We start from the raw sequence: 24,905 nt of genomic DNA, 5'->3' as shown, positions 1-24,905 counted from the left end.
TTTGTAGCTTAGTTGGTTAAAGCCTCCAATTTTAACCATGAGGGGAGGGGTTCGAATCCCCCCCTCTCCCTTCCCTTGTTTCATTTTGGCTTTAATCCCCTCCCCTCATGGTTAAAATTTGAGGCTTTAACCAACTAAGCTACAAACTTTTTATATTTATTAATGGACTTAGTTATATAAAAATACAGTATATTAATTTTTATTTTTGTAATTTTTTTTAAAGGGCCGGGCCGGCGGGCCGGGACTAAACTTAGGCCCGCGGCCCGGCCCGCCCAAAAACGGGCTCGGGCCGGGCTTTAGCCCGTCGGGCCGGGCCGGGCCTAAAGCGGGCCACGGGCCACGGGCTTTTTGGAGACCCTTAATTGAAACAGAATTTAGAAACATTGGAGAGAGACAAAAAGGAAGAACAATGATGGCAAGACCTCTTTAGATCATATGGAGGCCTCTTATTCAATCAACTTTATAGTTCATATATAAACACTTCGATAATGCCTTAAAATTTCAGCTGATATATAAGCTGGACATCTCATCAATTCACCACCCTGCAGTTGCTTCTGATCTCGCCATTTGTTCCAGTGAGCGGGCTGATATTGCTCATCTTCACCATAGCAGCAGCGAAGTCTCGGAAAAACAAGGCATTGTTAGCATTATAGGTCCTAACCAAAGCATCCTGAGACCCACCGTTGAACAGCTCCTGGTCTGAATGGAGAAGCCCACGCCGAGTCATAAGGTTTTGGTAGTAAATGTTATCAAACCTATTCATGGTCCGTATATCAAGGGGGGCCAAGTTGGAGTTTCCGCCTGAAACTGGGCATGTAGATCTTCGGGTGGCAGCAAAGTTGGGGTCGATGTTGGTGTCGTTGTAGATGCGGGAGCGGAAAGTGAAGCACTGAGCTTGGCCTATTGTATGGCTACCTGACAGAGCGGTCATATCACGGGCATTTAGACCTTTGGCAGCAAAACCGGAGATGAGGGCCGAGAGGCTAGCCAATGGCGATGGAATCTCGTTGTTTGCTGCACTCTGGCTGGCTGTTCTTGCATCCCTCCTCCCAAGTGATACCGTCCAAGAGGGTCCTCCTAGCTACAAACGGAAACCATTTTTATGCCCATCAAATCGCAGAGAACAAGTACAGTTATCATCTGTCAAAGATGAATATCAGATCTCTTACATCATATATGCAACATACAAATTGACTGTTGGAAATTATGTTACTAGTTTGATTGTAGCATGAATTGCATTGTTTAATATTCGAAAAAAGTCCAATTGACTCAAATCTATAGAAACATTTTAGACAATGAACAAGAAGTGATAATGTGGAGTTGTGAATACGCAGGTTTGCATTTCATGGTCTATTTGGTTCTAACCTGGACGACTCCATCACGTGCTGCCAGTGCCAGGATGTCTGCACAAGATACCGTGGCATTGCAAGCAGCCTCAACTCGGGTTTTAATGGTGTCAATTACTTCAAAACCCCTAACTGAGTTCTGGTTCGGAAGAGCATTCTTTTCTCCAGTGAATGTGGCTGTATCGTCCAGTAGTATTGATGCATCACAGCCCTGTGCTCCAAAAGAAAATGATGTTACACAAACAAATTTATAGAATGAATTCCAAGAATTTCATGTAAATATGACTTCGCATGACCTAGGCTATGACTATATAGTAGAAATGTAGTTTGTTAAGTTGACTAAAAGTTGATCTTTTTCTCCATGGACAATGCCCAAAGTCAAGCTAAATAATCTGTTTGGCTGCAGTGAAAAATGTATGAAAATCAAGAAAGAAAGCAAAATTTCAAATTTGGGAGTAGAATATAAAAGCTCAAATTATCCTCATGAAAAATGTCTTTGGTGTTTGGTTAAAGAACCATGCATATGAAAATGTTATATGGAAAGACCAAGACACTGGAATCCTACATTCACGAAACAATCATGAAAGAACAAGCGAAGAATCGAAGCACCCATTCGTGGCTCTCCAATCACAGCCTGCACCATTTCAACCCGGACAATATTTTGAACGTTAGGGCAAGAGGACGCATAGAAATTAGGCGAAAGCTGAGCATTGATGGAGCAAGCAAGGAGAGAAAAGATGGAAAATACAACAAAAGAATTGGTAAAGGAGGCCATGATAACAAACTACAATGATCTAAGTGAAAGCAGTTTTGGCTTGAGATGATGGAAAAAGCTTTGGACGAGCTCCAAATATATAGAGAGAAAGCAACCTGCATGCATGTGGGTAATGGCCAGTGGGGAGAGAAGAGGTCTAAAGTTTCAAACTTAGCTGCTCTGACGCGGTTTTTGCAGGGTTTACTTTTCCGGGTAAACTCCATATGTGTGGCCACATTAAAGGCGAGTTGACTTGATACAAAAATCAAGCATGCATGACAGCCCACTACTCCAAGAGCCTATCAAAAAGAGAAGAAAATGAGAGAAATCATGGGAGGTGACTTTGATTTGCATGTAAACAAGAATAAATGCATTTTGATCTCTTTGTCATTTCATATAGAAAAAGTGGCTTTGACTAATAAAAGAATGCCTAGCTAAGCTTTAATGATTGTAGTAGATAGTGTTTGGTCGGCATATTGAAGATAGGCACTCCAAGTGGGATGGGGTCACTTTCTAAGCTTCAATTACTTTAATAATGCTGAAAATATTACCACTATGCTCTCCAAAATAGATTTTTTTTTTCTTTTTTGCATGGATAGAGCACTAGACACCTAAGTGTTTTTAACAATAACGTCCATTCCATTCCATTTTGTTGGATAATTTTGGTCATTTAGGGTTTGTGATATTTTTGTTGATAGTGATCTAAAATTTTGTTGATAGTACTTATACTTTTGTTGATAAGAGTGGATTTATTATTTTGGTGTCACATATATAGTTTAAATATAAAACTTAAAATAATTTGAATTGCCAAACTTGTAGCAAGTCAAATTTTAGTATATAAACTATATATTAAGGTTGAGATTTTCATTGTATAGAAAATTTTAACCATTTTCCTAAGAAAATTGATTGAAATAGAAAATCAAAAGATCTAGACAATCTTAATTCTACTTTAATTTTGATACCACAGATCAATTTTAATTTATAAATATATTTTCTAATTAAAACTTTGAGGGTGAATTTCATCCAATGTAGACTGCAATAAATACAAGTTTGATTTTTTTTTTCTTTTTTGACTTTTTAGTGTCACAACACATGTTTGCCGTTTCCAATTGGATCTGCAAAGCACTGAGATATTTGAAATATTGAAAATGATACATATTTTAACCTAGAAAATTGGAAAAAATCCCAAGTTATTTTACATAAACCTTGTTCAATTAATTATGGATGAAACTCCCCAAATAATTTCATTTTTTTTCATTAGAAATTGACTAAAAAATTAAAGATATTCATACCAAAAAGATGAATTACTATGCTTAATTTCTTTTTCTTTTTCCAGTTCTTAAACCCCACGAGAAAGTCTCCGATCCTTATCTTATCCATTTGCCAAAGAGGTGAGTCATTCACTAGTGACCCCGTGACTGCTTACAGTAGTCTATACACTTTGAATTATTCTCCAGAATCCCTCAAGCTTTCCGTGGCCATCTAACATAGAAAGTTCATCCATTTTGACTTCAACTTTTAATTAATTACCATCTTTTGACTGAGGAAGATGATGACCATGCTACACCAGAGGAGAGGTAACTTGAATCTGGCTTTTATCATTTTCTTTGGATTTTTAGAAATACTAACCACTTAAGAATAATCTTAAGAGAGAAAATTTTGAAGGAGAAAAAAATTTATGAAGCTCAAACTCGTGGATTATTTAACCTTAATTGTCGGTGAATTCAAACTGAGAAATAGATTAAAGAGGAAGACAAAGGAAGATTCTAATATATTTTCTAGTTGTTTTGTGCATGTTAAATGCTCTACAACGACATCCAATTGTCAGAAATAGAATTTTCAAAAAGAATTTTAATTAAGATATGTTATTAAGATAATGATCCGATTTGATCAAGAAATCTTTCATAGGTAAAGTGGTCTCTGGCTTCCTGTTAATCTTCAAGTTAAACTCTTTCTCCACCCCTAAATATCTTATCTAGAATGCTTGAGACTCACCCATCTCCACCTATATCTAACAACCCTTCACTGTCATGCACCCATGCATTAACTAAACTGTTGACAAATACCCTCAAATTCTTCTTCTTTTGACATAATACGATCTCCGATTTAATTGCCAGAGATATTCAATTTTCTTTGAACTTTTCAAATTGGCCGCATGCCATGTCGAAGTCTTGATTCCTAGAGATATTTGTGACTCCAGTAGCTTGGTGGTATTAGCCCTGCAAGACAATAGCTCATTCCCAAAATGTTGATACTCTCTCTGAACCAGTTTAATTGCATGACAATAGCTGGCAGCAATCAATAATTTGAAAACGAAATGAAAATTTTTAAAGGCTATGTTTGGTTCTGAAAAATTTGAGGGAAAATGAGAGGAAGAAAGAAAAGCGAATTAAAATAAAAAATAGATTTAAAATTAATAAATTATTTTTATATGTTTGTTCAAATTCATTTAATTTATTTTTTAAATTATATAAAAATTAAATAATTTTAAAATGCATAAATTTCTAATTAATTTTAACTATATTTAATTTTCCCCCCCTATTTTTCACGGTGAAAGCAAACATGAGAAAATCATTTTTCTTGACATTTTTTTTCTTTCTTTAATACTTTCCAGGAACCAAACATAACCAAAGTCTATAGTAATCTTATACCGTAAGAAGAGTGAATATTGAGCATCCAAGTGCCATTGCTCGTCAACCGTTGAAAATTTGAATGATTAATTGCAGATTCTATATACTGAAATTCTTGGGCAGAATGATTAGAGATTGAAAAATGGAATTAGTTAAGAAATTTGGGCAACAATCGGGCAAGTCAGAGACATTCAGATTTGAAAATGAGCGTGAAATCTAAGATGAATAATTAGTTCATTCCTAGTCCTAGTAAGGAGATAACTAAGTCCTCCAAGTGTACTGTTGGTTTCCCCAAGGGCTTGGTCAACCCTTAAATTTGCAAACTAAGTTTGAGAGTTTTTCTTGATCAACAAAAACTAATTGTATTAATAATATCGGAAACAATCCAAGGTAGAGGCTACAACTATTATCGCTAGCAATTAATCATCTTTTTGTGGATCTTCTAATCTATTTTAAATGCTTCAAACCTCACCTGCTTAGTATCCAACAATTTCTTTAGCAGCCAGGCCAAGAACCTGGCCTTTAAGATGATCTGTTAAAATAAACCTTCCACATAAGAACTAGGCGAATTTCTCATAGGATTTTTTAAGTTTCTCTTGAAACTTTCAGTGCCACTGAATGTCAAATCAAGGTTGCAAATCAGTAACTTAAGCAATACCTCCTCAAAAGCAACGTTGGGAGCTCCAATTAAGGTTGCAAATTGATCTCCCATAATCCATTTACATTTAATTACATCTTGAGCTTAATTTGCTGATTATTTGACTTGGATGAGCTACTTAAAATTAAGTTACCAACCATCTTTCAAGAATAAATATCTAAACTGCTTAGGCCCGTTTGATGCACCAAGGACTGGCCTAAAAGAGCTTAATTCCCTTCAAATCTTAGTCAATGTCATTCAATATATTCACCAGCACCACAGAACTGATCAAATTGGGAACTTAACCATGCTTGAAGAGAATTATCCTGGCAGGACCATTTTGATGGGTACCATTCCACCTTCAGCTAATATGACAGTGTTAAAGGTGCTTGATTCGAGAGAAAACAACATTCAAGGTATCTCCAAGGGGTTAGGGAATCTTGTAAACTTGTAGAACTTGAGTTTTGCCTCCAGCATCCTAATGGGCATTGCACCAGGAGCAATCTTAGACGTATCAAACCACCTTTCAACCCTTTTTTTTTAATCAAGTATCGGCTTGGATTCCATATCATGAACAACTTGTAGTAGGAGGTTGAAGAATTCAAAAGCAAGAATGAGAAATCAGATAAAGCTTCATTGAGTTATTGTGCTGATTACATGAGTATAATACGAGAGAATTGCAACACCTAAAATTACGGCGTGAAAAATGGCTGTCAATAATAATTCAGTCATTGTCTCTTTGGTTTTCTTGATTTTCCAAAATTATTGAGTTTACTGAAGAGATTTGCTCCATGATTGTGCGAGAACAGATACTGGTAGTCATTGTAGATATATATTGGCTCCATGATTCTGGATGATTGAATGCCACGAGTGAATGCTTTACATTAAACCGAATGTGTTTCCTTAGCAAGCCTCCTCATTTGGCAGGTAAAATGGGTTGAAATCCCAGCTTGCTAGGACAAGTAACAAAAGATTGTCTTTATAAAGGCTTAGAATGCATTTGGTAATGTTTTTACTTGAAGTATTTTTTGGAAATGTTATTAGAAGAATCACTTATCAAGTGTTGATTTTTCAATGTTACAAATGATTTTTGAGATTTTTAAAAGTGTTTTCTAAATTTTTCCAAATACAATTTTTTTAAAAAATGTTTTTTAGGCTAAAAGTGCTTCCTAGAATCATTGCTAGATGGACTCTTAATGGGAATACCATCAATTTGATTAGCTAAAGGCACAAACTGAGTGACAAGGGCTCCGATAGCTACCTTTTCATGAACAAAGTAGTGATACTCTAATTCAATGTGCTTAGTATATTTATGAAACATAGGATTGATGGGAATATGAAGAGCACTCATGTTGTCATAGAACAACTATAGAGATTTGAAAGAGAAATATTGATGTCACAAAGCAAGAAAGAAAACCACATGAGGCCCATGGGAGTGGAAGCCTTGGAGAGGTATTTGATTTCAACACTTGATTGAGTATTAGCAGGTTGTTTTTTTTAGCATCTTAGATCTAAGTAATGGAAGTAATATCAATTTTTCAAAAAATTGATCTTTAGGGTAAAAGTACTAACCTTTAGGTTTGGATGTTTCCAAACCTTAAATTCTAAGTGTTGAAGACAACCTTGAAGTTGTTGGAAATCTCATAAACCCATGATCTTCTGCCTGATGAGTCAACCTTTTCTTAACACACTTTCGGTGGGGACGAAAGAAGGGTGAAGGTTATGACTCTTTCTTTTTCTCTTGATAATGGAAGACAAAAGTGATGGAAACCTAGGGGGTATTTATAGGATTCCTAACTAGGTTTAAGTGACTTGAACCCACATGAGCTTGGGTCACTTAATCTAACTCAAATTAAGTCATTTAATTGATTAATTAATCCAACAAAGTCTGCTAATTAATCAATTAACCTAATCTAGAGACCTCATCACTTACCCTTGTACAACCTTGCATAATTATCAAAACACCCTTATACACAAAAGTGAACTTAGAACTAATCCAACCCTCATAACCCATGCTAATAAGGTATATGAGCTTAAAGCAGGGACGTTTGGGACCCATAAGAGTATTGACTCTCTCATAATCTAATTTTGAAGTTGATTCAACATCCAACTATAAAGAATCAACTAAACTCTAATATCCTATGTAAATAATAATGAGACATTGTGTGCTTGGGTCTATAACCTATTATCCATTGCGTTTAGTCTTCCCATGGACTGATATTCATAGTCTAACAAGGTGAAAACTATTAACCTTTCAAGACTACCTCTACTATCCTTGAGTTATAGATCCTCTTGTTGTATGTTCAACTGACATGTCTTAGCTCTCAAAGAACCCATGTCAAGTTCCACTTAAGGAATTACTATGACCATAGTTTCCATGAACACACCTCTCCTTAGGGTCACCCATTGGGACACTTTGTCTTAATCCCATGACATATCATGATACTTCTATTGAGAATACTTATTGCTATCGAATTCCATTAACAATGACCAATCCATAGGGAATACATGATCAACTTACGATCTCACTCATAGGTTAAAGCCACTAGTAACTTTAGCACAAACTCAATATTCTCTCAAGGTTGAGAGACAACATATTGAAACAACTTAGTGAGGTCATGATTACTTGATAGTCTTAAGTTATAACTAACCATAGGTCCTGTTCAATGTGTAAGCATACGCACTAATGCGCTCACAATGAAAAGCCCATCTTGATAACCAAGACCAACCATCATTTCAATTAAGAGATGGTGCACTACAACCTTTAATGGGTTGCCTAAACCCATGAATCGATTATGAATAAGTCATCTATTTATAAGGAACCCATGACTTAGATCTTCCGTGCAACTCCTAATATATCTAAGTCACGTACAATGCAAAAAATTGTAGACAAGAATGCTTATAAAGTGTAGTGCATGGGATAAGGATAGATAAAAGTGAAATTGAAATATCATTAAATAATGAATGCCAAATTTTGTTACATTATGTCATGCTTTTAAGGGCTCTATCATAATAGTTTCTTGGATGAACATGAGATACAATTAGAGCACAAAAAAAAAAAAAATAAAAAAAAATTGCAATATCCAATAGTGTTCTTCTAGTAATTAGTCATCTTGCCTAATCTACATCATAGAAGTCATATAAGAGAAAAGAATTTTGGAAGAGAATTCAAAGATCACGATCAGTAACCCCTTTTAAGTAGCACAATATATCTTTGCCCTCTTTCAAATGTTTCACGTAGGTAACTGAAAAGGTTGATAATCTCAATTCATGTAGCATATGTAATGTGAAGATGAGTGAATGTTAAATATTAAATGGATCTCACAATTCAACTATATTCAATGGTATCAATGGATTTGTTGTCACTGGATGAAGAAGAAACCTTGATTGTCATAATTGTGTTTATGTAAAAAACATCAAACATCTTTTCATGACTCAATAAATCCTTTTCATACTTTGATTGAGAAAGGAAAAAACCACTTGTAAAATATTAGACTTCTAATCCTAAAAACACTATAATTTGCCTAAATCATTAATTGCAATCTTTTCTCCTGATATTTTAATAAGTTGACCAATAACTTCAAAATTATTGCCTATGAGAACAAGATCATCAACATAACTTAATAGCAGCAAAGTGATGAATTTTTTTTGAGTTGAAAAAAATGAAGAGGCAATCTTATTGCATTGAAACTCAAACTAAAGACGAAATTGGGAAAGTTGACCCAATAAAGTTTAGGGAGCATGGTTGAAGCTATAGAGAGAAATCCATAGAAGGCAAACATGATTTGGAAATGAATGATGATAAAACCAAGGTGGTTTTTTCATATGCATAGTCTCATTAAGGTGAAGGAAGACATTTTTAATATCTAATGGGCGAAAAGTCCAATTACAAGTCACAACAACAAAGAGAGTTATTAGATAGTGTGGGTTAAATAATGGACTAAATGTCTCATTGAAGTTTCATTGGGGAACTTGAGTAAAGCCTTTGGCTATAAGATGTGCTTTAAAAGTGATTAGTGTTGCCATCTTCTTTTCATTTTATGTAAAAAACCCATTTTGACCCAATAGTATAATTAACATTGAGGGAAAGTGGAACTAATACCCATGTATTATTTCCTTTCAATGCATCTAATTCTTCCTTCATCAGATGAACCCTATGTGAAATTTTAGGTGCTACTTTAGTTTGTTTGGTTCCTCAGTACATGAGGCCAGGACCATTTAAGAAACAAATTTAGGATTGGTACAAAGCTTCCATTGAGTGATCATAAAGTAAGAGTTTATTAAGGTTGTGAATGAGTTCTAGTATTGTTTTACTCGCATTTACATGACTTTGGTGCATTAAGAGTTGCACGAAAAATCCAAGTCAACGGTTCCTTTGTAAGTTGATGAGTTGTTTGTGGCTAGTTCATAAACTTGGACAATTTATTTGAGGTTATAATGCACTACTTTCTAATTGGAGGGATGATTATCTTGATCATTGGGAAGGTTTTCCATGGTGAGTACATTAGAGTGTATGGTTACATATTGAACACTACCAATGGTGAGTTATGACATTAGCTATCAAGTAGTCATTACTTCACCAAGCTATTATGCTGTATAAACTCTCAACCGTGAGAGGATATTGGGCTAATGTTGAGTTCTTTAGTGGCTAGCTTTGATCTATGGGTGAGACTCTAAGGTTGTATTATATTTGCATTATTTTGAGAAATATTTAGGTTTTTTTTTTTTTTTCATATGTGTGTATAAATTAAATGTGTTTTGGCAAATATAAAAAGTTCTATAAGAGATTAGGAATGATTTTAATTTCTAGATTGAGCTAGTTAATTAATTGGAGTCTAATAGAACTAATTAATCAATTAAGACTCAATGAACTAGATTAAGTGATTTAAACCTAAGAAGGGCTCAAGTAATTTAAGCCCACAAGAAAGTCCATATAAACCCCTTAGGGATTTAGGGTTAGAAACTTCACTTTACTCATTATGCTTGCTTCCAATAAAGACATGTTTTCATTATGTACCTTTCCCATCTAGTAGACTTCAATACTTGACCTACAACTCAGTATGACTCACATGCGTTAGGTTACATATCAGTGGGGTATATGTACAAATCATCTCACTCATCAGGTGATGCCTCCACTTGGAATAGCATGACACAAAAAGAATATTTTGTCATTTTGTTCCCTTCCACTAGAATCAATACTTCCGTTTAGGATCATATCTTGTGTCACTTCCACTCTCACTTCTGTTTGTACTTGCCATTGTTTATGAGTAATAAATCTACAAAAATAAATTGAAATTTTGTATGTGTACAAAACAAATTATATTCAATAGAATACAATTAACTAAGGAAGTAATAATATTTGAATTGGACCAATTGAACAATTAGATTAAAGTAAATAAAGTAAATTTATAAGTATAAATGATAAACCATATATAGTTAAATTTAAATAAAGTTATATTTGAAATACCTCAAAGTAAACAAATTATACAATTATAAGTATAAATCACTAGACTTATCTAATTAATTAAATGAAGTATAAAACTAATATTGAATTTCAACTAATTAAGTAATTACTTTAAGAAAATAAGTTGAACTAAATTGAAGACATTATATAATTATCTCTAACTAAATGAATTGAACATAATTTAAATATTCAACTATCAACACACTTGAAATTGTAGGTGCAATGATAGAGCATTAAAATCTAAGTAACTACAATTATAGTTTACAATATTATTATTAGTAAACATACCTTAAGTACTTATTGCGACTTGATTTGTTTGACTTTCACTTTTCTTCTCAAGATTAATGCAAACACTTAATGGTTATTTTTCATTAAAAAACTAATTTCATACTGCTTGCTCATAAAAAATTAATCATATCATGACTAATAATAGCCTTCTTAGTTTATGGACTATAAAAATGATTTTCTATGTTTAAAAAATGTAAACTATTTTTAAAAATTCATGATACTATGTGGTTGTTGTTCTTTGTTTCCAATTTTTAAAAGTAAAGTGAAATAGAAAACAATTTTTAGAGAACAAGTATAAGTTATTTTCACCAGTTTTTAAAAATAAAAGGAAAACATATAAAAATTATAAACAAAACCATAACAAACAAATAAAAATTAAACATGTGTAAAACCTCCATTTTGTCCTCTTAGCACGTGTAATGTTGAGTGCTTTTCTATGTTTCTTTCTTGACTTGTAGTTATCCTTTAGTGGTCCATTGACACAATTTGACACAATTTTTCCAAGCCACCTTCAAGGACCCTTTTGTTCAAAGCTTATTTGGACTTTCACCGTGACCTTGGCCACCCTTTGAACTTAGGATAGGTTTCACTTAGACACTTTTTCCATTTAGTTCACTTAGACATTTTTTTAGGTTATGTTACTTAGATGTTTTTAGGTTTAGGGTCAATTAAATGTTTTCCATGTAGGTTTAGGGTTGAATTTTCGACATTTAATTGTTTGGATTCGACGTTTCATTTTTCATTATTATCAATTGCATTAGATTAAAATTTGAATTTTGATTGCATGTGTTTAATGTCTATGTTTTTGTTCTTTTATTTATTTACTTACCTATTTATTTATTTTTTAGAAAATTGCATGAGATTAAATTTAAATTTTCCTAAAATAGCATGAATTAATATTCAAATTTCCTTATAGATGTATGTGAGTGACTTACTAATTTTATAATTGCATAGTTTGTTTTTATTTTTAGTTTTATTTTCAATTACATGATTTCTAACTTATATTTATTTTATTTTTGCATGAGATATATGGGCCGCCATAGAGGAGATCATTCACGGCTTTCTTTGGAGGGAAGAGAATTCGCATAATATTGAAGACCAAGGTGGAATTATGACTTACCATAAAAAAGTGGAAGACCGAGCTGTATATCATTGGAGATTTTTTGGGGGCGTCACTTTTCAGCACCACGGTTGCATATTGGGCACAGATTTGGGGAGGAATCTCCACATGAGCCGCACCATCCAGATTTTTTTTGAAAGGGGCTGCTCCCCAGATCACGAATTCACAGGAAGCATGCCAAAAAAGGAATTGACAACTTGGTGGAGCTTGAGTGGTTAGATATACGTAACACAGTTACAATTCCACTCTATCAATGAATTGAAAATTTCAAATTCTTAAGTGATGTTTGGATTATGCAAATCAAGTACCATAGGAAAAAGAAAAAAAAGTAGAAAGAAATATAACATCTTATTTTTTATTTAGGGTGTACAATGCCAAGGAAAATCAAATATAATAAAGTTAGTTAGAAACCTTTTCAATATTCATTCCCTGTAAAAAAACGTGAAAATGATTTATTAATTTTAGAAAAAATATGTTGTTTTTTTTCCTTTTTTCTTACCTTTCATTTTCTTCTCTTGATTTCTTGCCGTGCAATTTTCCCTCAAACTTACCAAAATCCAAAGGAAGCCTCAGTGTTTCCCAATCCACTCATTTTAATTTCTTGTAGGAGAAATACCTCAACCACGGTTCAACATCTTCTCGCTGAGGTACTTGGACAGGTTCTTTGCCTATGAGATTGCGTAGTAATCTTTCATGACTTGAGTTCATCAATCTTGGGGAGAATCAACTCAAAGTGAAATACCGTCCACTTTGTTGCATTGTAAAGAGATTCAAGTGCTAGGTCCATCATTGAATCAGTTCACAGGAAGCAGGCCAAGAGAAATTGGCAACTTATCAACAACTTCATTTGGTACCATTGAACAGATCGATTTACTCAGGAATAGCCTTATAGGTGCCATTCCAACTTCATTTGGTAATTTGACTGCCCTACAGATGTTGAATTTGGGGGGAAACAACATTCAAGGAAATATCCCCAAGGAGTTGGGGTATCTCTTCAACTTACGAATCTTGAATCTTGTTCAAAACAATGTAATGGGGATAGTACCAGAAACTATATATTTTAAACATCTCTATGCTGCAGTCCCTCGGGCTGACACAAAATCACTACCTTTCAGGCAGCCTCCCATCAGGTATTGGCACTTGGCTCCCGGATCTTGAAGGGTTTTATATAGGAAGCAACGAATTCAGTGGAAAACTTCCGTTGTCTATTTCAAATATGTCAAAACTAACAGTCCTAGTGTGGACCCGCATTTTTCACGTGCATCCCCACTCGATCGGCGAGACTCGCTTTTATTGTGAAAAAGTAATTCTGGAAAAAAGGTTGGAGTCGCCACTTATTTTATTTTTATTTTGAAGGGAAAATAAAACAAGAAAGAAAAACCCTAAAATGTGACTCCATAATTTTTGGAAAAAGCATGTCTTTGAAAAACCCGAGTCTAGTCCGAGGATCGGGTTACCTATTGGGAAGGTACCTCTAAGAGGTAGCACCCCTCTAAGCCCTATAAAGGTCTCTACTGACTAAGTTGAGGGAAACGGGGCAATTAAATGGTTGATCATGAATACCTAAGTAAGCTAGGTGATTTCAGAAAATAGCATGCTAAATAAGGAGATTAACCACGACAAAGGAGAGTTAGGGTACGTACCTGAATCACTTCTTAAGCGCTATCATAAAACATCAATGGTTAATTAAGAAATATGACCCACGACATGCATTCTATCAAGGATGATCAAACAAGCATCAAGATAATCAAGTATGGCATCAAGGGTGGTGCCTAATGGGCCGGGTATACCTATACGGGCCTAGGGTGAGACTAAGTTGGCCTAACTAAGTCTAACCTGAAATGCACCTAAGTGAAGCCTAATCTAAACTTGAAGGGCGACCAAGGTCATAATGTGGAGCCGGATAAATCTTCCAACCAAAGTCTCCAAAGTAGCTCAGAGAAGGTAAGTTGCATGAGTAGAAATGGGCTATCCAAGAATCACTGTGGAACATTGGAAGTGAACTTAAAGACATGTGCTAAAGGGACAAAATGGAGGGTCTACACCTAGGCATGTTCGGTAACTTCTTCACTGGTAATCAGTAGTTTCTCAAATTTGGACTTCAAAGCCTTAGTGCCCGAGTATATGCCTAATGGGAGCCTGGAGAAGTGGTTGTACTCTTACACTCCATTTGGATTTTCTCCAAAGATTAAAAATGATGATAGATGTGGCATCAGGGCTAGAGTACCTCCATCATAATTATTCAAATTCTATGGTGCAATGTGACTTGAAGCCCAACAAGGTTTTGTTAAATGATGACATGGTTGCACACATAAGTAATTTCAACATTGCAAAACTGTTGATGGGAAGTGAGTTTTTGAAGTGAACCAAAACCATGGGCTGCACCATAGGCTATATGGCACCAGGTAAAGTTTCCTACCACTTCAACACATTCTTATATTACAATGATACGGACTACCATCATTTTTTTTCTCTCTAAACCAGCTGGTTTTCCATTTGACCAAGAAGCAGTATTTGGCATTAAAGTCTACAAAATTAACAACTAATATCATATCAAGGTAGTAAGAGGATAAGATATTGTAAGTTTTCTTGGCTTTTAATATTTTTTTCTATCGTTTGAAAAATGAAGAGGCAATCATCGACTCTTTACAGACCTACATCTTTTTTTGACCTCTTAATACTTGTTAATTTTTTTTTTTTTATCTTTCTCTATATTACTATTTCTTTGTTCATTTTATTAATGAAAACTAATATGCAAGCATGCAAACTATGGTTCAAATAAGGGAATAGTATTTGTGAAGGTGATATATATAGTTATGGGATAATGTTTATGGAAACTTTTTTGAGGAAGAAGAAGATGAACGTTTTGCTTTAAAACGAGCTTGTTTTTCTTCCACCATGACATTAGCTTTAGATTGTGCAATCAAGTTTCCTGAGATAAGGATTAACATGAAAGATGTGTTGTTAGACTCAAGAAGATCCTGAATCGAATTGTTGATATAAGGACCCCATTACAATCACATTATTATCTTTAGTAAATTGTGATATGGTATAAGAGTTTAGTTTGGTAGGAGATCTCAGGTTTGCCCTTGTCCTCACAATTTACATTTCTCACACTTGTTTATTAGATATAAACTATGAGAAAAATTGGTACTTTTATAAATTTGACCAATATGTAACTTACACCTAATCTAACCAACATGGCAACCTACAATGGCTTACCTAACACTTGCCAATAAACACCACGAGAATCATATCTTCATGAAGGTAGATTGAAGAACATCTTACATTACTTAAATTCTTATATGTTAATACACTTCCTTCTATTACCATGTTTAGCCAAGTCGCTAAGCAATTGTATCTTGTCACCAATAATAGGGGGTAAATGAAGATTTTAATTTGTATGAAAGTTGTTATATGCTGCACACATATTTTCTTTTTGGTTTCTTTTCGTCATTGTTAGCAATTTTTCTTAAAATAAAGTTTGAAATGACTTCAAATTTTTAGAGAAGTCAGAAATTTTGTTTCAATGCAAATTAAAGATATATAAATCATTAATTTAAATTTATTTATTATTAGTTTGAGGTGCTAGACTTTGTGGCCACCATAATGATGATCATGGACCCATCTATCTACTTGTTGTCCTTTCTACGACAATAATTTGGGAGAATTGTGTTTCCACCCCAGCTGGGTTGGATAATTGAGATAAGGCCCTCCCATCACTTATAATTAAATTCAAAACCCAAGGAAAGAATAGAAATTGAGAAGAAGGATATTGCCTTTCAAAAATCCCTAAAATACCCTTAACTATCAAATAAAAAAACTACCGGCCACTCTTACCTTTCTCTTTTCTTTCTTTGACTTTTTCACCTTTCTCTCACTTATTTATTAGTGGGATCAAGTTAAATGATTTACCAATTATTTTTCTCCAACAAATTGAATATGAAAGATAAATAATTAAAAATTATTATTGTCAAATGCATTTTTGAAGTAAATAATTTTTAAATACCTTATCAAATATTATTCTTTTTTTCAAACTTACATAATATATAATAAATATTATTATTTATTTCAAACTTATATTATTTCTTATATATATTAAACAATTTTTAAATATCTCATAAAATATTAGTATTCTTTATTTGTTCTAACTTGCAAATTAGACATCATTAAATTTTTTTTCAAACTTATAAAATATATAATAAATATTTTTTAAATACCTTAGCAACTATTTTTTTTGTTTCTTACTTAAAAAATAATAAATATGTTGTATATTATTTCTCATTGGTCTTAATGGCATAGTTTGGTAAAAAAACAAAAAAGAGAAAAAAAAAACTATCGATAATTGTTCTAATGTCAAACTCAAGTTGATTAAAAATCATACAAAACCTATTAGGAGTCTTGTACACCCTTGTACACTTGGCACATTCCCCCTGTACAATTAGTGTAATATTATATAGTGGTGCAAATTTCATTTCCCTCCTAAGTTATGTGTCCATGTAGGTGTGTTAAACATGTTTTTAATCATTTGGTTGAGAAAATTGTGGATGACTTATGGTTAAATTTTTTTCCCCCGACATCATTGTTGGGGAAAACATTAGAATTTCCATATGGGAATTAAATAAAGTGTATGACATGAGTATACAATTCTTGGGCGACAAGGAAAATAAAGGAGTAATTCATATAATATTTGAAAATTTTCACAAATACTAGTCTTGTACATCATTGTACACTTGGTATATTTCCCTTTGTACAATTAGTGTAATAAGTATACAATTCTTGGGTGACAAGGAAAATAAAGGAGTAATTCATAATTGATTGAAAATTTTCACAAATGCTAGCCTTGTGCATCATTGTACACTTAGTAGATTTCTCTTGTACAATTAGTGTAATACCCTTGTACAATTAATGTAACACCCTTGTACAGTGGTACAAATTTCATATTCCTCCTAAATTATATATCCACGTAAGTGTGTTAACCATGTTTCTAATTGTTTGGTTGAGAAAATATTGGATGACTCCGGGTCAATTTTTTTTCCCTAAACATCATTACTAGGAAAAGTATTGAAATTTTTATGTGAGAGTTAAATAAAATGTATGACATGAGTGTACAATATGTTGGCAACAAGGAAAGTAAAATGGAGTGGTTCATAATCAACTGAAATCTTTTTACAAAAGGTAGCCTTATACACCCTTGTACACTTAGTACATTTTCAATGTACAGTTAGTGTAATACCCTTGTACAATGACACAAATTTCATATCTCTCTAAGTTATGTGTTCATGTAGGTGTGTTAATCATATTTTCAATGGTTTGGTTGAGAAAATGGTGGATGACTTAGGGTCGAATTTTTTTTCTCCAAACATCATTACCGTAGAAAGTATTGAAATTTCCATGTGGAAGTTAAATAAAGCGTATGACTTAGGATTAAACTCTTTTAAGTCTTTTTATTATTTTCATATGAAAAATAGTATTAAACAAGGTTTTCAATTTTCATTTTTAAAAATAGTTTTCATTTTTTAATTAAACATATTTTCTAAAAGAGATCATATAGAAAATAAAAATTATTTAAAAAAATAATAATAAATAAAAAATAAAAACTAGAAAAATATTTTTAAACCAAACTCAAACACAATCTATATAATTTTTAATTTTTTTTATCTGAAATGAGTAAATATACCTTTTAACCCTTTTATTTAAGAAAAATTCAATATCTACTATATATAGTTATAATTCACTTCTAAAATTAAGTCATACGAAAATATTTTAATTGTATATTTAAAATAAAAACTCTTCATCCATCCTATTTCTCTCTTTTACTTTGTTTTTTTTTTATTTATAAATTTTTAATTAATTCAAATCATTAAAAAAAATCTTTATTAAACAAATTTACAACATTTCATATAACTTATTACTAAAAGTTATGTTAAAAAAGTTATTAAAACAAGAAAGAAAGAATTTTTTTAAAAATAAAAAAATAAAAAATTGAACCTTTTATTTTATAATAGGAAAAAGAAAATTTTAAAATACTTTTTAGCATAAAAGAAAATAAAATAGTGAATATATTTATTTTAAATAGTGTTTTAATCATTAAATTATTTACTTCTAAAATATAAAAGATAATTTTTATTTATTTAAATTAACATTTTTTAGAAAGTATTTTTCAAAATAGTTTTTAAATCATCAATATAATTTTTGTTTATTTATAATTTAAAAATATAAAATAATGTTGATTTTTCAATTATTTATAAAAAAAGTTTAAAAAAACCAATGAAAAATAAAAAAAATGGTTAAAGAAGAGAGAATGTGTTAATAGTGACATGTAAAGAGTGGTAGAATAAAGACAAAAATGAGTAAATGGGTATTTGTGTCCATTATCATCTCATATCCTTGTAATCAATTATGAGTGATAGGAGGACTTTAGCTTAATTATCCACCCCAACTGGGGTGAAAACACAATTCTCCCTAATAATTTCAAGGTAGTAGGTATTGACCACCAAAAACGGTTTGAAATTTTGTTATCAAAGGCTTGCCTTGGAAGGTGATTGAGTTGCAATTTCAAAGCCAACCTGAAAACCCCATAATTTCAAGGTAGTAGGTATTGATCACTTTTTGTCACTTGATTCGTTCCCAATTGGTGTCTCAGCTGATTCATGTCCAGCTGGTGCTCTTTGATTGAGAGAGTAATCAACAAAATTTATAACCTATATCACCATGCATTAGGATAGCTTAGCTAATATAGCATAGTGGCTCTAGGATCGTTCACTAGGAAGGGTTTTTAATTCATAATTGATACCAATTCAAAGTAAATTGGTGCTTTTTCATTTCAAGGTTAGCTTTAAAAGAAAACATAAAGATGTTTGAGTGAAAAAGGTTTGGTCTTAAACTAACCAAAAAGAAAGTAATGGAAATTACTTATGAAGAAAAACATTCCTTGGAGGTTTAGGTTCACATGGGAGGTTCCTTATGCAAAAACAGAGCTCCGGTCATTTGGTTCGTTTCCTCGCATTAAAGAATTAATATATAGTCAATTCTCTAACCGGTGCTGTACAAATGTATCCTTTAAATGGATTTCAGCTCTAATTCCCTCTCACTGATGCAACTTGCAATGGCTCGTGCCTCTCACCTAGCATTTGCCATTCAAGGTGATCTTTAACTTTGGACTTCCCTTCTCAAGCTCGCAAGAGATAACTAATGGATGTCTCATTGGAGTCCAAAAGCTTACCAAGTGTTGGCAATTCTAGAAAATCCTACCTCCAAGTCACTTCCCAAAAGCTCGTAAGAGATAAACAAGTGCATCTCCATGGACGGAGATCACGTGCCTTACCAAGTGTTGGCTCAAGTGACTTGAAGGTGTTTTAAGTTAACTAAAAACATAGAAATCATTAAAGGATCACACTTTCTCTTCATTAATGATTGAAACCACAAAACTACTAATTCTTGCACTTGGAACCTTTCCCGGCAACCTTAACTCCAAGGAACTAAAAGTTTAGCCACTCATTCTCTGAGGAAACTTCCTCAGAGCTTGTTTGGCTAGTAAGAAAACTAACGAGAAAACAAATATATGAAGGAAGAACAGAGCAAGTGCTCTGTGAAATATATTTCTTTCTTTCATCGATTACATAATTGATGATATCTTTCTAAAGAAAATTACAAACTATATATATGAGGTTATTCACCCCTTTCCTTGCTTAAAGACTAAGGAATCCTATGATAGGTGGATTACAAGGAGACTTTGGGGATTTAGACAACAAATATCTAAAGCAAAATATCCCAAAATATCTCAAAATGTCGGTCGGAAATATCAGGAAGCTTCAGGAGAACACTGCAGTTGTGCATGTTTGACCGGGTAGGCGTTACCAGTGGATCCGGATATGTCTGACCGAAGAAATTGAAACGTCCTCCTCTCCTATCCGGATGTAAAATGTCGGCGAACGGCTCACATTCGGATGTAAAATGTCGGCGCTCGAAATTCTTCCCCGGGTGGATTGAGCTATGCTGCGCAAAGGGGACTGTCTGCGTGTGTAAGGTGTAGGGACCCCTCTCCCGGATGACACGGAGTGCGCAAGGCTATCCGGATCAACTCCATCCGGATTTCCCAAGAGGACATGCGCCGCAATGCTATCCGGACTCTCTAAGAGGAAAAGGCGGCGCAATGCTATCCGGCGCAGCTCCATCCGGACGATAGCATATACTATCCGGATATGTTGTCCGGATGGAAAACATTGACTAAAGTGAGTGAGCAAGCCTTGCTACAGCCCACGTTCCGCCGCCCTCCGATGGTGTGCCCGGACGCCCTGTCCGGACATCTTTGCCATGGATTCCAAAGAACTCTCCTCAATCTCGGATTGCTTTGGTGATCAAAAAGTTATTAAAACACCAAAACTTAACACAATTTGATTAGAATTGATTGCAAGGGTCCTTAATATGTTAATTGGGTTAAAAGGTGATAATTACTACTCAAAAGTGTTTAAAAGAGTTTATTACAAGCTGTGAAATAACACTTTTTGAGTAGTAATCATCACTCACTTGGCAAATATTAATTTCCATGTAAACTCTCCGGATCCTACCAGGCTTGGTAGAACAAATCAAAATATTTCTGTCCATAATTTCAAGGTAGCAGGTATTGACCACAAAAAATGGTTTGAAATTTTGTTATCACAAGGCTTGCCTTGGAAGGTGATTGAGTTGCAATTTCAAAGCTAACCCGAAAACCCCATAATTTCAAGGTAGTAGGTATTGACCGCTTCTTGTAATTCACTTGGAAAATATTAATTTCCATGTAAACTCTCCAGTTCCTTACCAGGCCTGGCAGAACAAATCAAAATCTTTTTCTGTCAGAAATATTCCATTTTACAAATAAAAATAATTAACATGTTTTGAAAAATCTTCAAGTCTTTCGCGGACGCTCTTTTTTAGAATTAATGTTATGTTTTAAATTTGGTTACATTTCTTTAAACAGTATGATTTTTCTTTCTAAATTAGCATTACAGTGTAGTGCCACTTTAATGTGATATGGATACGAAAATGATAAATCGTTTATTTGAATTTTTAGAAGTTATTTCTTTCATAAATTATTCTTTAATAAATTTAAAATTATATTTAATTTTTAAAAAGTACTAAAAAGGATAGAAAATAATTTAAACAATGAATTTTTATGTTTGGATAATATGGAGAAAGAAAAGTAAAAAAATACTAAGAAAAAAAGGGAAAAAAAAATACTAAAAGATTTTTCTTAAAAAAGTGGATTTTTTTTTTTGAAAATTACAAGCCTGTTTGGTTGATCTTTTTTAAAACTATTTTTTCTTAAAAATAAAAAAAAATACAAAAAACACAACAAAACTGGTATGAGAAGTGAGACACCCATTGGTCTCACTGTTCTCCATGTTTTCAAAATGACTCATTTTAGAGAACAACAAAAAAATTATTCTCCTTATTTTTTTTGTATCATTTAGAGAAAAAGAAAAAAAAAGAAAAAGTATTTTGTTCTCTGAGTTTTCAATCCTTATTCCCCCTATTCTCACATCTCCAGCATGTTTTTTTCACCAACAGGAGATCAAGGTGAGTTTTAGCTCCACCAACACACGTAGAACCACCTTGACCGTAGTTGCCCCTTCTTGACCGGCTTAACTCACTTCTCCAAAAGTGGTTGAGGGTGTCTTGTCCCTTTAGGGACCACCACACCGGGTTTACCCACCAATTACTTTGATCTTTCTTCATTCTTCCTACATTTCTCCAATTCCATTATGACATGCAGATGCTTGTTGCATTGTTTTGAGTGTGTCCAGCTGGTCATAATCCATGCTTTCAGAGATGTGTAGCAAATATCAAACTTTATGTTTGGTCATGCAGAAAATGACACCTGAATTATAATTTTTATGGGAGTTAGAAAAGTCTTGCTTCTTTGATGATTATCCAAAGATTCAATCATGAAATGCGGAAAATGTAAATTCATGTATATATAGGTTTGAAACTTATTTCTTTAGAAAATGTAAATCTTCGTGTACATATGAATCTCCAACAATCCCTAATTTCACACCCATATCAATGGTGTGTGTACCCCATTCATATTTATTACAACTATCGGTTATATATATCACATTCAAAACACCCATAATCATATACAAAGAAAGAGAAGCGATATGGCATCTTTTAGCAAATTTTTGCTTGCAAAAATGGGGATTGGTAGTTGAAAATTTTATTATTATTGATCTATCATTTCCAAGTAAAATCATCAAAACCTTCTAAATGTGATTATCATTTCATTAGAGGGTTGTCAAATTTCTTGTTAATAAGGTTTCATAAAAGATAAGAAAATAAAATTATAAGGTATAATATAAGTACTTTTTAATATTATTATTATTAATATTATTATTTGTATTTTGTCTATCATTATATATATATATTGATAATTTATTTAAAGTTATAAATTTGTTAATATTATTACATAGTTATGGATTTCTTTAATATAATATGTTAGATGTTCTTATGAGTAAAGGAATATTGTTATTGCTTTTATAATAATATATAAGAACATTAGAAAAAAACAGTTAATGATGTATTTTTTGACAAATTTAATAATCATAATTCCATATTTGAAACTACCTACAACAATAATGAGATTTGACATTTATAAAATTTAAAGGATTTATAACACAATGTAATTAGATTTATATGTTTAATTTACATGAGCAAATTACAAATAAATTATTTAGTGGACTAAATTACAATAGATATGATATTTTATATCAAAAGATAATTTTTACTATGAATACATTACTATATAATATTTGAAAAGAGCATTGAATTTTTTTTATATAATGTGTAGGGTTAATTTTGCAAAATAAATTATCTTTAGTCTTTAATGACTTTCATTATCAAGAGTTAAATTAAATTCAGTACATTAAACTATCATACCAAATGATTTTCACTTTGATTGATTTATCAATTATTATAAAGCTTATAATTTTTAGAAAATAAGAAAATAAATTTTAAAAATCATTCACAAAAGGTAGACAACTCTATTTGCAAGTGGAGTTTTGTCTACCGTGGCATGTGGACTAGGGCACCGTGATAGCCAACTCTTCACTGCACCAGCTTGACCCAAGGCTAGCTCTTTTGTCCCTTTTGGAAAACTGCACCGTAGCTATCGCCCCTTCTTGGCCGGCTTAACCCACTTCTCCAAAAGCGGTTGAGGGTGTTCTTGTCACTTTAGGGACCACCACACAGGGGTTACCCAGCAATTAATTTGTTCTTTCTTCATTCTTCCTACATTGCTCCAATTGCATTGTGACATATGCAAATGCTGTAGAATTGTTGAATATGTCCTAATCCATGCATTCAATGAGGTGTAGGAAATACCAAACTTTGTGTTTGGTCATGCAGAAAATGACTCTGGAATTATAATTTTTATGCAGAAAAGATTATTGGCCTTTATGGATTTTAACATTTCTAGGTTTTTGTAATTCTAATCTTTGAGTTTGTGAGAGATCTGCATCCCTTTAGGTTTTGAGATAGTCCATTAATTGCATGTGTGGTGTTGTGTTACGGATTTGGAAACTAGTATACGTATTGAAGAATAAAACTTAAGGATAACATCCACCATATAAATCTGTATATTTTCCTTCTAAAAGAAGATTTGTGTTTTGCGGTCTCTAATCCTATGGCTTTTATATCTGTGTAGTCTTTGGGAGACTTTGTGGACGGTTTTCCACATAAAAATTGTTGGTTTCTCTTCTTTCTCCCTAATTATTAAAGAGGAATTAAAAACAAAAATATGGATAACTTAGATTTCTTACTAAGGAATTTGAAAATATGGAAAATAAGTCTTTTATAAAATATATTTAAGCATCTTTTAGGAACAATAATCCTAAAAAAAAATGGAATTATTTAAGCAAATTAGATTAAAAAAAATCAGCAATTCATCAAACAAATTCATACTTGAATGAAATAGCATGACCATTTCTATTGATACATCTATGTCAAATTATTAAATAGATTATACCAAAGTTGTTAAAACAATTTATTAAATTATTAAACAGATTAAATAGATTGAATTATCCAAAAAGGAAAGAGTAGCATGTCAATAACCAATGTTTTTGCACCACTTTAATAAGTGAACTGCACCATGGTTATCACTCTAGATGGGACTGCATTGAAGCCCTTTCTCACCTCCTAGGACAACTTTTTCCAAAAAAGGTTATTGCTCACGAATTACTTGATAGACGTTAAGATTACTCACAGCTCTCACTGATCTCACTGGTATAACGGCTGCTGCTTGCTGCTGTGCTTCAGAAGTTGTTGCACTTCTAAAGTTAGGTAGTTTGTTAGACTTTGTTAGATTAGTTAAGCTGCTACACAGCGGAAAATTCTGCCGTACGGAAGTGGGTAGCGTACCTGCAAAATTCCTGTTGTTGGATCAAAAGCTTCCAATCAAGACTGAATGCCTTTGCACCACTTAGCTGGACTGCACCATCGTATTGCCTCTTCTTGAATCCGCTTTGCTTGACCAACTTTTCAGGTTTCTTTCTCGGTTTTGGCAGGACTGCACTGTCGTTGCCCCTGCTTGCCCTCCATGACCCACATTTTTCCAAGGAGGTGGTTTCCGACCAATCTCTTTCTTCTTGAATACACCATTAGATCGTGATATGTGGACAGATCTATTTG

General features: G+C 33.0%; 1 protein-coding gene across 1 annotated transcript; it reads right to left on the bottom strand.

Annotated features, from left to right (window-relative positions):
* Positions 1–401: 401 nt before the first annotated feature.
* On the bottom strand, positions 402–2,148 carry LOC117927102 (peroxidase P7-like). The gene is made up of 3 exons (XM_034846509.1): positions 1,912–2,148; positions 1,366–1,557; positions 402–1,081 (listed from the first exon to the last, which is right to left on the bottom strand). Exons 1-3 carry the CDS (start codon positions 2,119–2,121, stop codon positions 530–532), a joined length of 954 nt encoding a protein of 317 aa, XP_034702400.1. The 5' UTR covers positions 2,122–2,148; the 3' UTR covers positions 402–529.
* Positions 2,149–24,905: the final 22,757 nt, after the last annotated feature.

This window comes from Vitis riparia, chromosome 12 (genome assembly GCF_004353265.1).
Source record: "Vitis riparia cultivar Riparia Gloire de Montpellier isolate 1030 chromosome 12, EGFV_Vit.rip_1.0, whole genome shotgun sequence".
Classification (NCBI taxonomy): Eukaryota; Viridiplantae; Streptophyta; class Magnoliopsida; order Vitales; family Vitaceae; genus Vitis; species Vitis riparia.
The sequence above is the reverse complement of the archived record's forward strand: the minus strand, read 5'-3'. Positions and strand labels throughout refer to the sequence as shown.

Coding starts and splice junctions, on each gene's coding strand:
- LOC117927102 (XM_034846509.1), bottom strand. CDS start 2,121: ATGGCCTCCTTTACCAATTCTTTTGTTGTATTTTCCATCTTTTCTCTC. Junction 1,558..1,911: donor TTCATGATTGTTTCGTGAAT/GTAGGATTCCAG, acceptor TTTGGAGCACAG/GGCTGTGATGCATCAATACT. Junction 1,082..1,365: donor CACGTGATGGAGTCGTCCAG/GTTAGAACCAAA, acceptor TTCCGTTTGTAG/CTAGGAGGACCCTCTTGGAC.